Source organism: Panthera tigris, chromosome A3 (genome assembly GCF_018350195.1).
Source record: "Panthera tigris isolate Pti1 chromosome A3, P.tigris_Pti1_mat1.1, whole genome shotgun sequence".
NCBI lineage: Eukaryota > Metazoa > Chordata > Mammalia > Carnivora > Felidae > Panthera > Panthera tigris.
The window spans coordinates 72,973,295-72,989,881 of NC_056662.1; the positions used below are offsets into that span (position 1 = coordinate 72,973,295).

General features: G+C 39.1%; 1 protein-coding gene across 1 annotated transcript in view; it reads left to right on the top strand.

Moving 5' to 3' along the window:
- Window positions 1-16,587, top strand: part of EML6 (EMAP like 6) — a 280,348-nt gene that overhangs the window by 116,848 nt on the left and 146,913 nt on the right. The window contains exons 2-4 of the mRNA XM_042981405.1: window positions 3,038-3,197; window positions 6,654-6,752; window positions 9,391-9,459. Coding sequence (XP_042837339.1) covers window positions 3,038-3,197; window positions 6,654-6,752; window positions 9,391-9,459 — 328 coding nt within the window. The remainder of the gene's footprint in view (window positions 1-3,037; window positions 3,198-6,653; window positions 6,753-9,390; window positions 9,460-16,587) is intronic.

Sequence of the window (16,587 nt, forward strand, 5' to 3'; positions counted from 1 at the left end):
CTGTCCTTCCCACTGCCTCACTGCTGTTAGAGTTACCTTACTAAAATATGCACCTGTTCATGTCATGTCTTCTAATAATTGTCAGTGGTGCCCTAACTTCCTGGCCTGCTTAAAAAGGCTTACAAGGCTGCCCTGGCTTACCTGACCCATCTCATTTTCTGCTATTCTCTGCAAGACTAACTGTGAGTGCCATCTTTTTACCTGGATGCCCTCTGCACCTTTTATGTATGTTATTTTTCTCTGGTTCTCCTTATAAAGATTCCTGAGGATACATTTGCCAGCAAGCACTTGTTAGATGGCCACGCAGATCTGGGGCACCCAGGTGTTTCTTATCCCAAGCCTCTTCTTACCAGCTTTTAGAATTCCCTAGATCTGGTGAGGAGGGGCTTCCTCTGGGGAGAGTGGTGGAGGGCAGTACCAGGGCACCTGATATCTGCACTCTGAGCTGCTCTGGCGCTCAGCACCTACCAGCGCATCCCTTCCCTGCTGGTGCATCTGGGTCTGCACTCACTCCCCCCACATAGCAAGCTGTAGAGCACACCTGCCCCTTGTTTGCCGTTATGGGAAACGTGCACCGCCCCCACCCCGCACAGGCTTATGGGCATCCAGAGCCCATTCACAGGAGAACATTTGCTGATGGAGGGCGCTGGGGTGGAGAAGCCAGCTGACCCATCGCAGAACACTGGCAGAACGCTTGCAGAATGCTACCGCAGAGAGAGGGAGAGCAAAGCCTTGAGAATGTTGTTCAGGGAGAGTCTCAAGGAACAGGAAGCACTGATCTCCTGGGACAATTCTAGACACCTTGCTGCTGCCAGGAGAAACCACTGGCCCTGAGGATGCACGATGATGGTGCATTCTTGTTGCTGCGGGCTTGGACCTTTGCACTTGTTGGATTGGGCCCCAGGGACCCCTGCAGAAGAAGATTGCTGTCTGAGCCCTTCTTCCTCCTGGAAGGTGGTAGACTTGTGGCTGGGGTATGTGCATTTCACTCCCTAGCTCTGGCCTCCAGCGGTACCTCCCCGCCTTTGGGCCAAAACCAGGTCCCCAACACCAGGACTGGCCCCTGGGACAAGTGCCCTACACTGCAACTCTGAGTGGAGGGGAAGGGGCAGGAGGCATTGTGGAGGATTGGGGTTTGGCTTGACAGGTGATGTGAGCCAAACTTCTTATAGATGAATCCTTCATGAGGGGCCTCTGGCACCTGGGGCGCCCAGGTATTACTTCTCCCTGTACTCCTCCACCGCCTCCTGCAGAACTCTTGAGCTCCCCTTAGATCAGACTTCTGGCAAGAGTAGTTGTGGCAGCAGCACTTGGGGCCTGATTTCTGGTCCTCTGGGCCCCTGATGCTCAGTGCCTCCCAGCCATCCTCTCCCTGCCCCTGCATCTAGCCCCATAATTGAACCTTCCTTCCCCACAGCTACAGAGCACCCACTGCAGGCTCCACCTGCACTCTATTTGTCTAAGAAGACAAAAACCCCATGTAGCACCCAGCCTGGAATGAGAATGCAGATAGAAGGCACCTCCAGTCTAGGGAGCAGTTCCAGGAACAAGGACATGTGCAGTGACAGGTGTTAGGAGCTCCTGGGAAGACCAGCTGCACTCCAGCACCAGGGTACAGGAGTCTGGGAGGACCCTCAATGCTGAAAGGGGATAGTACTCCCCATCCTGTGCAAAAGACACTAGGTTTGGTGGAGGCCCAGGAAGGGAGCTTGGTGGAAAGAGTGCCCTGGGGGATAGTTTAGGGGCTTGGTTGCTGCAGAATTTGTGGAGAACACACGTGGGCCGTGAAAGAAGCAGGAAGTAATTTGTGTTTGAAAGAGGCACTGTATCCACCGAGCTGTGCATATGTTAATTGTATCTAGATGTCAGTTACACAAAACGATGATGATAATGATACTTGCTTTGAGTGCTTACTCTGAGCCGGTGCAGTGCTGAATGCTCTGTGTTCTGTATATTGTCTACTTTTATGTAGTAACTCCATTTTCTAGATGAGGAACCTGAGGCAAAAGAGATCAACAGGCCCAAAGAACCAGAGGTCATAGGGGCATTGAGTGCAAATTCAGGTATCTGATTATAGAGCATTTACTTGTATTAAAACCATGCTGAAGTTGAAAAGTAAAAACAAAACAAAACTCTGCTAATTGTGTAAATAGATGTTGAAATCGGAAAAAGAAAAAATTTCCGCTTATATTGTGTAAACAGTAATCTGCTAGTTTTTCATATAGGTATGTGCCCTTTTGTTTTTTTCAATTCCCAACACCTGTTTTTAGAAAGGCACAACTTCTTTACACAATGATTTTAAAACATGAGAGTCCTTGCTCATCTAGGAATAACAATAATGACATTTCCCCCTCTGGACTAGTACAGACTCCCTGAAATTCTCTTGGCATTTGACAAAGTTTTATTTTGACTGGACTACAGAGGAAAAATGTTACAAAGACCACAAGCATAGTAATTTGTGGTTCTCTTGGTGTTACAGTGATTTGTGTAAAATAGAAATTGTCATTGAAAATGCATAATCTATGGTAACAGACACAGAAACAGCACTTGACTCTGGGACCCCTTCGTGGTTTGAAATCCTAATGAAGTTGGGATCCAGCACTTGTGCAGGCAGGTTTAATTAATTCTGAGAAGCACATTGTCTCCTAGCAACAACGTTTTTTTCCCCCTCAAAGTCAAAAGCTAACTTGAAAAAGCTGAGTAATACTTTGAAAGTCATTAAGTAAATATCTTGACATAAAACAATTCTAGAACCATGGAGGTTTTCTAATCCTGGAATTATAATAGTGTCTGATTTTCAAGGTAACCAAATGGGTAAAATCAGATGAAATTATTGTTAAACTGTGCTAAGCCTCTCTTTTCCATTCAACATTTCCATCAGACCAGTCAGGTAACTTACTACTTTGAGGACAGTTCAGACTTTTTCTCTTGAGATTATCTTGCTAGATGATTGAGAAATAAATGTGGATAAAAGAAAATCAATATTTTTCCTAACTTTGTTCAGGAGGAAATGAAAAGAGGCTTTTTTATTTTTCAGCCTTGCCTTACACCCAGATAAAACTCTTGTTGCAACTGGCCAAGTTGGAAAGGAGCCATATATATGTATATGGGATTCCTATAATGTCCAGACTGTGTCTATTCTTAAGGATGTCCATACACATGGAGTCGCCTGCTTGGCTTTCGACTCAGATGGACAGGTATGTATCTTTTTCCATTTCTGTTTTCTGTAATGACTTCTCACGAGTCACCTAGAGTTATAGTGCATGAAGCTTATAGGCTCAGAAAGTCTACTAACCCTTGCCACCTCCCCTTGTCTGCCTCCTAGAATCATGTCGGATCCTTTTCCAAGCTGTGGCACTGATACCCAGCTCTGGGTAGGCCCCAGTTTTGGTTCCCCCAGTCTTAGCGTTGGTTGAAAAGCTTCCAGAAGGAAGTCATGAACTCATGCTGATTGGGTCCATCATGACCCAGGTCCAATGTTAGCTTCCTATTTGGAATTAGTGTTGGCCCAAACGTTTTTCATATACTTCAAGCCCTGAGCATCTCCTTGGTTCCCTTTGCTTTGAGAATGTCCTCTCTTAATAATTCACCACCTCCTAATAATTCACTGAGAAAATTCTCTTTGACTTTTTAAGTTCCTCTTCTAACTCCTCCTTCTCCCTACCCACTCCCCACAGTTCAAGCTGCCACTGATTCATGAGTGTTTGTGAGTATCTCTACAGTGACCCTTACATGCATTCTCCCCTCCCATTCTCTGCCACCATCCTGTAAGTTACAAATCCATGTCCTGCCTGACATTTGAAGTATCCTCTGACTGGTCTCCACACAGTTTCTTGCTAATGTATTTCACCAACTAGAAAAAGTGTGAGAGCATTATTTTAAAAACAACCAAAGCTTGGAGAACTCCGTGAATAAGTCTATAATTTGTGTCTGGGTGTTGTGGGCTAACTGAGTCTTCTAGCCTTGGCTTCACTATCTCCTTGAAGTCAGATTGGACAAGGTGGTGAGATTCCTCTACCAGACCTTGCACTTTGGCTCCTCCAGCCCCTCCCTCATGCTGTGTTTCTCCGTCTCTGGTGCCCTACTCACCTTCTTTGCCCCTTAAAATGATTCATTCTTCTAAGACATTTCAAAGGGCTTTAAGGGACATGCTTCCTGAAGCCTTCCCAGGACCCCTAACAAGCTTTCTTTCTTGCCTTTGACTTCCAGCAAGCAACCCTTGGCAGAAAAGGTTTGTTAACGTTACAGATGTCAGTTACATGTCCATTTTAAAAATATGTTACAGAAAGGGCAGTGCACACAGAAAGGCACCTTTCCTGGCTTCCACTGCCTCCACCTCCGAACTAGGGCTGTGCCTTTTCCCCAGCCTTCTCCATGATCCTGGGCCACCCTTCCTCTGTATTTCTGCCAGTTAATATTTCAGTCCAGGTTTTGGCAAATTTCAGCATTCATTTTGTAAGTCCTTGCTGTGTAAAGACCTGTGAAATTCTTCATAGAGGCTTGACAGGCCTGAGAGTTTGGGGCAAGTTGAGTGGATCACGGGACTTGAGCTGGTTTGAATCACTTTTTAAACAGCTTACTTAGTGTTTCCTGCTGTTTTGAGAGGGTAATGATCACTATTGCATTTTTCTTTCTTGGACTAGCTTCACTACATATGTAGACCCCTGGAATGTATAGTTTTTTATTTTACTACTCTAATCACATCTACTTTAGTTAGGATAATGCATCCATTCCACTGTGATTTCATGTATAAGGAGAAATACCTGGGTAGTCACATTTGTCCAGATTTGTAGTTCCAGACTTCCTGACTAAATCAATGAATACCAGAATGCATACACAAGTCTAAGTGTAAATGTATGCTTAGATGTGTACTTACATGCACGTTGTCTGATTGTGTTTTTCTAGCAAACATTGTCAAAAATGTGTTCAGAAGCATCACAAGAAAATGCCATGCAGCAGAAGGAAATCCAGCTTTAATGTTTAATTCTTTGTCCATGTGATTTGTGTTGGAATCTTACTTGTTCACTTGTAGGTTCCATTTGGAAGGGTGATGTTGGGGGTGGACTGCATGGCACTTAACTGTCAGTTGAGAAGAATAACCTATTTGCTTGCTGTGATGAATTTCTTGGCTTGTTGATGCCTACTGCTTCAGATCTGCCTTATTCCTTGGACAGAGTTCACTGGAATCAAGTGATATTTAGAAAATGACAAATGGCCCATCACCTCTCCAACAACAAAAGGGAATAGAAATGCTTTTTAGGTAGCTATGGGGCCTGTCACTGTCTACAAATGAACAAAATAGATAACTTTTGGCTTTTTTTTTTTTCCATCAGGAAATGTGGATTTTACTTTAGTGCCTGTGTTTATTAAAAAAAAAAAAAAAAAGCAAAAGAATAAGCCAAATGAAATTCACCACTTTGTTTTCTTATATGGATAAAAATGCAACCACATATTACAGTTTTCATTGCTTGAATGCACAATTAAAACAGGGGAAAAAACACCACAAAGACCCTCTTTCTTGAGGGCATATTTTTAAAACTTCCAACTATATATTTTTTATACTAAACATTACTAATAGAAGCCATCTTTACTGAAGAAACCTGAGTAATCCCTGCATAACAACACATATATACATGTAGCTATATGTGGCCATATGTCATCCCACATATATGTACACACATAAACACACACACTAAAACATAGTGAAACACATAAGCTCAGATACTCTTAAACTTGAGTGACACTGTATTTTCAAAACACTTTGACTTACATCATTTCACTGATTGCATTGACCCATACAATAATCCTACAAGGTAGACATAACAGATATATTGCATTTATTTTACAAATGAGAAAACCTAATTTAATGAGGTTAATTAATTTTTCAAGATCTGGTTCCTCACAAGTCAAAACAGAAGCCAAATCTCCTTACACCCATTCCAGACCTCTGTCCATGACACAGGGCTGTTTCCTTAGGTGTGGCATCCTACTAGGTCCTCTGATGTTGGTGTTTCTAATACATATTTTGATACTTTTGATGTTGTGTATACTTAAATGTGTTGAATTTTCTTTTTCCTTGAGAACGAGTTCTGAAATGAACCCAAAGAATGTAGACGGGAAGATGAAGTACCAGATTTCTTTTACCAGCAGTATATACTCTCTTTAGTCACCCGAAACGTTTGTGAAACTATGAAGATTAAGAATGAATGTAACGTTCATTTATGGGTTTTTCTTCCCTATGTGTTCGTCAATCCCTTTGATTTTAGCAGTTTGGCAAGGCTTTTAGATTATGGAATCCTAGATTATCTTTAATCTCACATTAATATTTTAAACTTAAAAATTAAAAAATCTGAACCTTGTCTTCAAGTTGTGTTCCTCTGATTTCACCTGGTTAAATCAGAGGCTTTGTGACAAACGAGTCACAGCTTTTGGGTTTTTGAAATTGTAGTATATGCTAATGGAAGTCATTTGTGATGCCTTTAGCAGTGGACTTTAAATAGATTTTGAGAAATCATTTGTTTTTGGTTTTTTTTTGCATACATTCAATGCCTGGCCCAGAGTAGGTAATCAGTGACCATTTGTTGAAAGAAGACCTGGATAGTCAGGAATGTGCCTATCAGTTTCAGCTATTAAATTATTGTTCTTATTCTTAGCGTTTGGCCTCTGTGGGACTGGATGCAAAAAACACAGTCTGCATTTGGGACTGGAGGAAGGGAAAACTTCTGGCCTCAGCCACCGGCCACTCCGACCGGGTAAGAAGAGCTTGTTGGATCAAGCCACGCAGTTTTCATAACTATGGGCGAATTGTGAAGTAGCTTCCCAGATTTGTACTATTTTTAAAAGTAAATTCTCCATGTGAAGATTTCTCCTACATATTCAACCTAAAAACTGACTTAAAAAAAAAATCAATTCCTGACTAATAGCTGTGTTGGCATGATCTCTTCTGGTGATTGGATGCTTTCTTTAAATTGTTACTACCTTTCATAGGCAAAGCAAATTTTTGATATTGGCATCTAGCTTCTTCATCATAAAGTCAAAATAGAATTGAATTTGAAATTGTAAAGTTTTGATGTATTCCTTTAGAAATGGAAGTAGTTGTTAGAAAATAATACTCACAAAATATGTTTACAGGTGTATACATTTTAACTTCAAATGAGTATAGTGACAACTTAGGGATTTTTGTTATATTTGAGAATCTTAAGATTGTGGCTTGCTTATCATATTGAAGTTAGTGTGCTCAGAAATAATTTCATACAGTCATAGCAGGCAAGGTAGGTTATGAAGCAGGTCAGAAATCTATTTCTCCATTCTCTTGCATAATTAAAATAATGTGACCACTTTATTTTTTATAATTTCAAACAAAGTGAATTGGCATGATTATCTTACATTGATTCATAGTTTTGTATTTCTTCTCAGTGTAAGTGAGAATGAGGCCTGAATTAAATATGAAATTCATCATCTCTTCCTTAGTGTGAACTCTGAAAAATTTTTTTCAAATGAACAGTATATTCACTGAGGGAAAATCATAATTTTAAGGTGACCTGATAGTTGTTGCGGCACATTTGAGCAAATTGTACTCAAGGATTAAGTTCTCAGAAAGTCCAGAAATGAGCAGCCTTGGAACTTTAGTGTTGGAGGAGCTCCGGCACCCTTTTGTTCCCAATGGTTCCTATCCCTGGCAACATGTAAGAATTCCTTAGGGAGATTTTATAGTGCAGTGATGCTTGGGCTCTGCTCCCAGATTATTAACTTACTGGTAATTAATCAGTATTAACTTAGTACTTAATGAACAGTTTGAAAATACTTGTAATGCTCACATTTTGTATATTACTGTTTCTGCTTATGTGATAATCCCATCATATCCTATAAAGTAAGTTGAGTTAGACTAGATCAATGTGAATTTATTTCTTACTGTTTTGTTCATGTACTTTATACCTTCCACTTAGAAGTAGATTATGAAAAGTACAATGCTACTCTAGTGCAAATGTATAATTTTAAGATCCTAGAATGTTTTAATGAAATTCTGTTCTTTTTGAACACTGTTCTCCCAGACTCCATGATTTGTCTGGGAGAAACACAGTGTCTCCCAAAACTGGGAGAACACAGTTTTGATCTTCATTACTGGTGCCAATATGAATTATTAATGTCTCCTTATGGGCAAATGATTATCTTCAAGATTATTTTAGTGGAGAAAATACTTAATCCCTAGCACTCATTTTTGTAATTGAGTGCTCATAACACTCATTGCCCTCATAACAGAACTGAGGTGGTGTCATGTATTTTAGAGATGATGAGACTAGCCTGAGGTTGCATAGCTAAAATGGGCACTGGACCTTATTGAAACTTGGTACTTGGACCAAGTGCTCTTTCTTCAGTGTTGTTTCTGTAGTTCATAATTGCTTCTTTCTACCTAACTGAAGGTTAGGTCCTCCTTTTCTCTCTGATGATTGATCCATATTGCTCCTTCCTATGTGATGAGAAATGAGTGTCATGAGCTCTTTATCTGGTTGAGACATTGGCCCTAACAATTACTCTTTTTTTCTATTAGAGCTTCACAGAATGCGGTCCTTGGACTGACTGCATCAGAATCTCTTGGGGTCTGTTTAAAAATGCAGCTGCATGGACCAAATTTCAGAGCCACTAGATACGAATCTTTCAGTTTGGCTGGTGAAATATGTACTTTGCCACAGGTGATCTGACTCTCAAGGTTGACAGTCTTCTCTTCCTTGTTCCAAAAATGGAAAAAGAACTGCCTGCAAACCGTCTAGTAGCTTTCCTTAAAGAACATTCAGTAGTGTTAATGGATATGTTTTCAGTTCCTTGGGGAATGCAAAATAGAATAGTATTTTGGGTCAGATTAAAATGAGAGGCTAAAGGACTATTTTTGGTGGGCTAATTTAGGTGCCAAATAAATGCCCCTGCCCATGATTACAAGAAAGTGTTGGCCACATTGAATTGCATTTGACTGTTAAACATTTTCCTACTCAAAATAAAACACTTCATACTTCTCTTGATTTTTATTGTAAAGCTATGTCAAAGTATGTTACTAGCATTGTGTACAGGTATAGAAAAATTGGATCAAAAAATTATTCTAAAGCATTCCAATTTGTTTACCCTGGGTGAACCATGTTAAAAATATGACACCAGTTTGTCTCACTGATTGTGGTTAATTATTATTTCTTTATTCAGGTCTAAGGTAAGTAGATAGGCAACAAAATATGTGTTAGCAATTCCTGAACCAACCCCAGAGCCAAATCGCCCATTTTTCAGTCCATGCAAGTAACAGTGTATTCTAAATTTTGGATAGAGTCTTGGCAGTTGAACTGATAGCTGAAAGAAGGCAAAAACACATATATTACCAACAGAGTAATTTTTAATTCTTTTAAACAGATTTTTGATATTTCCTGGGATCCATATCAGCCAAACAGAGTGGTTAGCTGTGGAGTAAAACATATAAAGGTAAAGTAGTTATTTAAAAAAATTTTTTTGGTAACTTTTATGAGAAGAATTTAAGGTGTTTATATATATATATAATTTGATGTTGAGGAATGGCTCTATTTTTCTAAAATTTGGAGCCTTTTACTGCATTGATCTTGAAGCAAGCTAGCATCAGCTGAGGGGGCTCTCTTTCAGAACTACAGTGTAAGGACCATCAGGTGAAGTGCCCAGCAGGCAGCTGAAAAGAACTTTGTGTTAATCAAATGCTAAATCAAATACTCCTAGTATTTCAAGGATTGCATGCTTTAAAACAGTTCTGATTTTAATATTGTAAATTAAGTTTTTACATTTTGATGAATGTTTACACATACTGCATATCAAAACATTTTCTGTCATGTTGAGAAGTTATTTTAGAAGGAACAGCGTTGGGTTGGACATAAAAATAGAGGGATACACAGTACGAGCCTACCTGAGCCATTGATTTTTAAATGCCTCTGTCTTCCCCTACACTACACAGCTTCAAATACCACAGGTAGCCCAGGACCTACCTTTAGCTATTTGCTTCTTTCTACTTTGTTAAATGGGTAGCACGGTTAACACCATTAACTTTCTTTGCTCCAACATAGCAGAAATTTCCTCTGGACCCTGGGATGTGACCCAGAATCTTCTGTCTACAGATTTGTACACAATAGAGATTAAAGTTCATAATTGAAAGAGTGTGAGGATTACTTGCTTGACTACAGCATGTGTGGATCTCTGCTAGTACCAAATTGCTGCATTTTTGTATGAACGGAATAGGTATCTGTATTATTTCCCCAACCAACTCCTCCTGTTTCCCTGTTCTTTTGTTCTTTTTTCAGTCTCGTTTTTTATGATCCTTCCCATTGTTCTGACTTAATTGTTAGAAAGGGACAGATGATCAGATGTCCAGAAATAAATATAACAAGAGATATGCAAGACTTGCTTAAAGAATATTACAAAACTTCACAGAGGAATACAAAAGGCTTGAACAAATGGAGAGACAACCTTGGTTCTGGACGTGAAGTCTAAAAATTAAACACAATCACTTCAATTATATTCAGTGCAATTTCAGTTAAAATCTCAAGAAGTTTTGTTATTGTTATCTGACATTTCCTTTTAAATTATTCTGAGTTAGTCTAGATGGATAAAAGAATGAGAATAACCAAGAACTTGAATAAAAAAAGGATAATGAAGAGGAAAATACTGTATTTACTAAAGCATATTATGAAACTAAAATAATTAAAATGTATCAGATTGGGATAAGGATAAATAACAATGCCCCCCCCCCCCCCCAAAAAAAAAACAAAGCTGAGAAATAGAGGTTAATATGTATAACAATTTAGAATATAATAGTATCTTGACCAGTGGGCCCTAGGACAGTTTGTTATCTATTTGGGAGAAAAAAGTTATATATCATTACTTCATACCATACATTAAAATAAATTCTTTATGAATTAAAGAGTTAAGTGTTTAAAAAACTATAAAATAATTATATGAATATCTAAATAAATGTTTAACTGCTCTCAAGTGGGTGAAAGGCCTTTCTGAATGTAGAAGCAAAGAAACCATAAAGATAATATTATAGATTCAATTATATAAACATTAAAACTTTCTGTCTACCTGCCCCCAACTGCTAAGAAACAAGAGAGATAAACCACACATGAGCAAAGTGTAAGCCACAAGCGTGTTAGATAGAATTTTGGTTTGTTCTTGAAATGTAAAGACCTTCAGCAAACCTGTACAACGGAGAAAGGACATGTATAATTGACAAAAATGGAAACGTTGGCTAACAGATAGATGAAAATGCTAAATCTTCTTAGTTAGGAATAACAATTTTTAAATAACAATGTTTAATCTATCAGAATTAGGATTAAAGTGTATCCAGTGCTGACAAAGATTTAGTGACTGAACACTGTCAAACCTTGCTGGGGGAGATGTAAATGAGTACTATAAATGAGTATTTCTAGTCTTTAAGTCCAGAAATTTGATAATATCTATCAATAGCTTTAGAAATGTTAGTATCCTGGGGTGCCTGGGTGGCTCAGTGAGTTAAGCCTCCGACTCTGGCCCAGGTCACAATCTCCTGGTTTCCGGGGGTTCGAGCCCCACCTCTGCCTCTGTGCTGATGGCTCAGAGCCTAGAGCCTGCTTCAGATTCTGTGTCTCCCTCTCTCTCTGCCCCTCCCCCACTCGTGCTCTGTCTCTCTCACTCTCTCTAAAAAGAGTAACATTAAAAAAATTTTTTTTAATTTAAAAAAATGTTAATATCCTTTGAGGTAGTGATTTTTTTTTTCAGTATTAGTATATGTGCTGCTGTGAAGAGAACACCGCTCATATTTTCATATCTTGGAATTTATCTCAAGGAAATTATTAGGAGTGTGAACCAGAATAGGTTCATTGCTGAATAACTTACCAACAGCAAATAAAACCAGACTAAAGAAGGCCTGAAGCCACCAAACTGCCCCCAGGTGGTTAAATACAATATGGTAGATCCATAGGAAGAAATACTGTACAATCATTATAAGTCATGGTTTAGATGATTATTTAATGTTATTAGGAAATATTCAAGATTTATTTACAGTCTAGTAGGTGAGGTAATTTTTTTTTGATTTTTTTCTTTTTACTTTAGAAGTAAAGTATATTTTTGTATAGGAAATAAATTGGAAAGATACCAAAAAATGTTAAGCAGTTAACACTGGCTATGGAGTTTATGATTAAATTGTCTCTTTATTTTTAAAATTATTTTACAATAACACATATTTTTCCAAAATCAGAAAAAAGTAATGAAAAAAAACAGAAGAAAAAAAGATAAGCGTATAGGTTCTATTATTCAAAGGTATCAAGTGTCCTACCAATAATTTCCTTTATAATTTTTATTAATCAAAGATATATACGCATCAACATGAATTTCTAATCTGTCTGACAAATGGCAAAGGCACTGAATTGTTCTTTTACCCACAAGCAAAGAATTATGTGAGTTCATGATGAGACTGGTTTCCATCAGGTGATGGTGGCTTTATGGAAGTCTAGGACTCTGATCACAGGGCCATCATCCAGTCTGCATATTCTACAGTGAGGAAGCCAAGACCTAGGCGGTTATTTGACTTGGAATCCTCTTTGTATCTCCTGCTTGTCTCTGGGAAAGCTGTTCAATCTCCCTGAGGCTGAATTTCTCTCCCAAAAAACACCCCCATGAAACCAGGGGGTTGTGGATCACTACTTTAGGAGTGTGTTAAGAGTTACATTACACAGTGTGTGAAACCAGTAGGGGCACAATGTTAATTTCTTTTCCCATCTTCTGGGATCACAAAAATGGTGGTACAGATAAGATTTAAACTCAGTCTCTGGCTCCCTGTGTAGAGGTCTTTCCATTGGAAATTATTTCTTCAATAATCTATTTTGGCCTGATTTTCCCCCAAAAAACAAAATATTAAAAAAATAGATTAGCTGCTTAACTGATGGAATTCTCCAGCTTCTTCCCTGTTTGTTTTCATCCTTGGTTAACTCTTCTAATCAGTTAATTCCAAAAACAAAGACACATAAAACCCAGGAGCTTCATTTGAAAACACTAAGAGCTGTTTATCCCATTAAATTTGTTAATTATGGGGCACCTGGGTGGCTTAGTCGGTTGAGTGTCTGACTTCGGCTCAGGTCATGATCTCACGGTTTGTAATTTCTAGCCCCACGTTGGGATTTGTGCTGACAGCTCAGAGCCTGGAGCCTGTTTCCGATTCTGTCTCACTCTCTCTGCCCCTCCCCCACTTGCACTCTGTCTCTCTCAAAAAATAAACATTTAGAAAAATAAATTGTTAATAATTTATAATAAACAATAAATTGTTTTAGCAGACAGGCACTTTTTTTTTTCTAAGCAAAATTAAGTATTTTTACCTCAAATAGAATAATCTCCCAATGCCCGTCTACCCATCTTTATTAATTTTGTTTAGAAAGAAATCCACAACAGGGGCACCTGAGTGACTCAGTCAATTAAGCATCCGACTTCGGCTCTGGTCATGATCTCGAGGTTCGTGAGTTCAAGCCCCACATCAGGCTCTGCACTGACAGCTCTGAGCTTGGATTCTGCTTCAGATTCTGTGTCTCCGTCTCTCTGCTCCTCCCCGCCTTGTGCACAAGTGCTTGCGCTCTTTCTCAAAAATAAGTAAAAACGTAAAAAAATATTTTAAAAAGAAAGAAATCCATAACAAATTTTAGCAGGCTTCCAGCAAGCTTCTTTATTTTCTTCTTTATTTTCTACAGGCTTCTTTATTTTCTACAAGCAATTCCATGATCCCCACTTCACCCCCCCCCCCCCGGCCCTGCAAAAACCTACCTAACAGCAAATTAAAGATTCCAGTCACAAGCTGAATGCAAAATCTTTGATGTACTCCAAGAAAATATTTTTATGTGACATTTTTGTAGCTAGGGTGAAATCCTTTGTGTTTTCGCAAATCCCCAGTGTTGGCAGACAGGCAAATAACAATTATCTGAAATGAAAGCTTGAAAACAGTAGCAGTAGATCATTGTCATGCTTGGTTGGTTTTACAGCAAATGAGCCTACCAGGTTTGTGGATATTGTTGATCCTTCTCTAGTCTCTAGTCACAGACAGAAGGGACTTTGGAGATTACCTAGGGCCAAATGAACTCCAAGGTATCTGCCAGTTCTAACAAAATTTGCATTACAATCTGGGAATGGAGACTGGGAAAGATAAACTACATCTGTTCTTTTGATGTGGATTTGCTGGTACGTTGCTATCCAAAATTGTCACTGTTTTCCAAACAGGAAGCGCTTTTCAGGAACCGAGAATTCAGAGATTTGCCATTTCTACAAAAACTCTCATACCTATCCTGGTGTTACATCTATATGTGCCTTTTTAGAGAGTCATTTGATTATTTGGAATGTTTCATGTTGGCCTTGTTCCGTCTGACTGGGTGATTTCATTAGAAACCTTTGTGTCTGAGAATAATGGTCTCTTTATGCTTTGTGGTTTTTCATTAGAATATTTCAGTAACTCAGATCAGAGGTGCACATTCTAGAGTTAGAGAAATAATAACTGCAAAGTAATTACCCTTCTTTAGGAATAATGATTTTAAAATTATTGTCCTTTTAATCTTCGTGTATGGTGAGAAAAGGAAACATCTGCCTTTGGGTTTTGGCATGTTTATACTACCAGTAGGTGTTTACATTTAATAGTTTGTTCAGGTTCAAAATTATTTTTTTTTTTAAGTTTATTTAATTTTGAGAGAGAGAGCAATTACAAGCAGGGGAGGGGCAGAGAGGGGGACGGGTCAGAGGATTCAAAGTGGGCTCTGTGCTGACAGAAGATAGCCCGATGCTGGGCTCAAACTCAAGAACCGCAAGATCATGACCTGAGCCAAAGTCTGACGCCCAACCAACTGAGCTGCTCAGGCACCCCTGTTCAGGTTCAAAGCTAATACTTAAATGTTTTCCCAAAGCTTATACATACTCCTCTTTTCCCCAAATCTTTTTGTTCTTTCCGTATTATACTTGAGTACCTTTTCATAGAAATAGTAAATACCCAAGAAACAAATCACTGGAGTTGACAGAAGAGAGAAGAATTGCTCCTTAATGAGAGAAGAATTCTTTTTTTTTTTTTTTTTTAGCATTTATTTATTTTTGAGACAGAGAGGGACAGAGCATGAACGGGGGAGGGTCAGAGAGAGGGAGACACAGAATCTGAAACAGGCTCCAGGCTCTGAGCAGTCAGCACAGAGCCCGATGCGGGGCTCGAACTCACGGACCGCGAGATCTTGACCTGAGTCGAAGTCGGCCGCCCAACCGACTGAGCCACCCAGGCGCCCCAATGAGAGAAGAATTATATATTGTCTCAAGTGGTTGCACACCTGCCTCTCATCCTCCATAAAGGCCGTCACCTCCATAGCTGCCAGAGTCCTGCACCTCCAAGGTAGTACAGTCAGCCCAGAACTCCTTCCCTCAATACTTAACTAAGAGGGCCACCATTTTTCCTCTCCTAAGGCACAAAATATTTGGCTTGTCACTGATTTTTCCTCACACATTTGTCACCTGGACTTGCCTGATCCTGCTCTCCTAATCCCAGATGCACCTTGTTTCTCACCACTGATCCAAATCCTAGCTTTGCTTGTTCCAGTTAATTCAACATGGTTCTCTCTGAATTTTCTTGGCACTTGTATGTAGTCTAAATATGCTGCTTTGAAATTATTTCTGGTTTTATATGTATCTTCATTAGATTCAAACTTCTCAAGGCAGGGGTGCCCAGGTGGCTCAGCTGGTTAAGCATCTGACTCTTGGTTTCAGCTCAGGTCATGATTTCACAGTTTGTAAGTTTGAGCCTGGAGTTGGGGTTTGCACTGACAATGCAGAGCCTGCTTGGGATTCACTCTCTCCTCTCTTTTTGTCCCTTTCCTGCTCTCTCTCTCCTCTCTCTCTCATTCTCTCAAAATAAATTTTTAAAAATGATTGAAATTTCTCAAAGCAAATATCAAGACCTCAGTATTTTCTCATGTATAACCCCCATTGAATCCTTACCTTCAACAAACCACTTAGGCCCCCTTTCCCTCACTTCCAGGTGGGGCTGATAGGAATAGCTGCTTTAGCCTGTTCTCAAGAGTATTATGAAGATCAAATAAATGTAAAGAGCCTTTATAAATGTTGAGGGGCTGTATACTTAGCAGTAAAGTTATACCAGTTCATACATTTTAAAAACTATGCCAAAACAAAACAGTTAATTTCTGTATAGCCACAGAAGTCTACTTGTTGCTTTCTATAAAGTGGCTCAAGCTTTATGCTTATGGTCTTCCACATGATAAATTATTCAGTGAAAATTGAAAAGCTTAGTTATTTGGCTATATGGGAAGATAACTCATATTTAGAAAGCTTTTGAGTAAGATTTCTACAGTGAAGATATATAACATTTCAAGTTAGAAACACATGATATCCAAATACATACATACACACACATGCACACACACCAAAAAAACATCTGGAAGATACATCCACGTGTTAACAGGAGGCTGTAGATACTTCATTTTTCCTCTTTATACTTCTCTTTATTTCTAAACTCCTCTACAATGAACCTATACTGCTTTTGTAATTTGACCAAAAATTAAAGACATGATGATTCACCCACTTTAT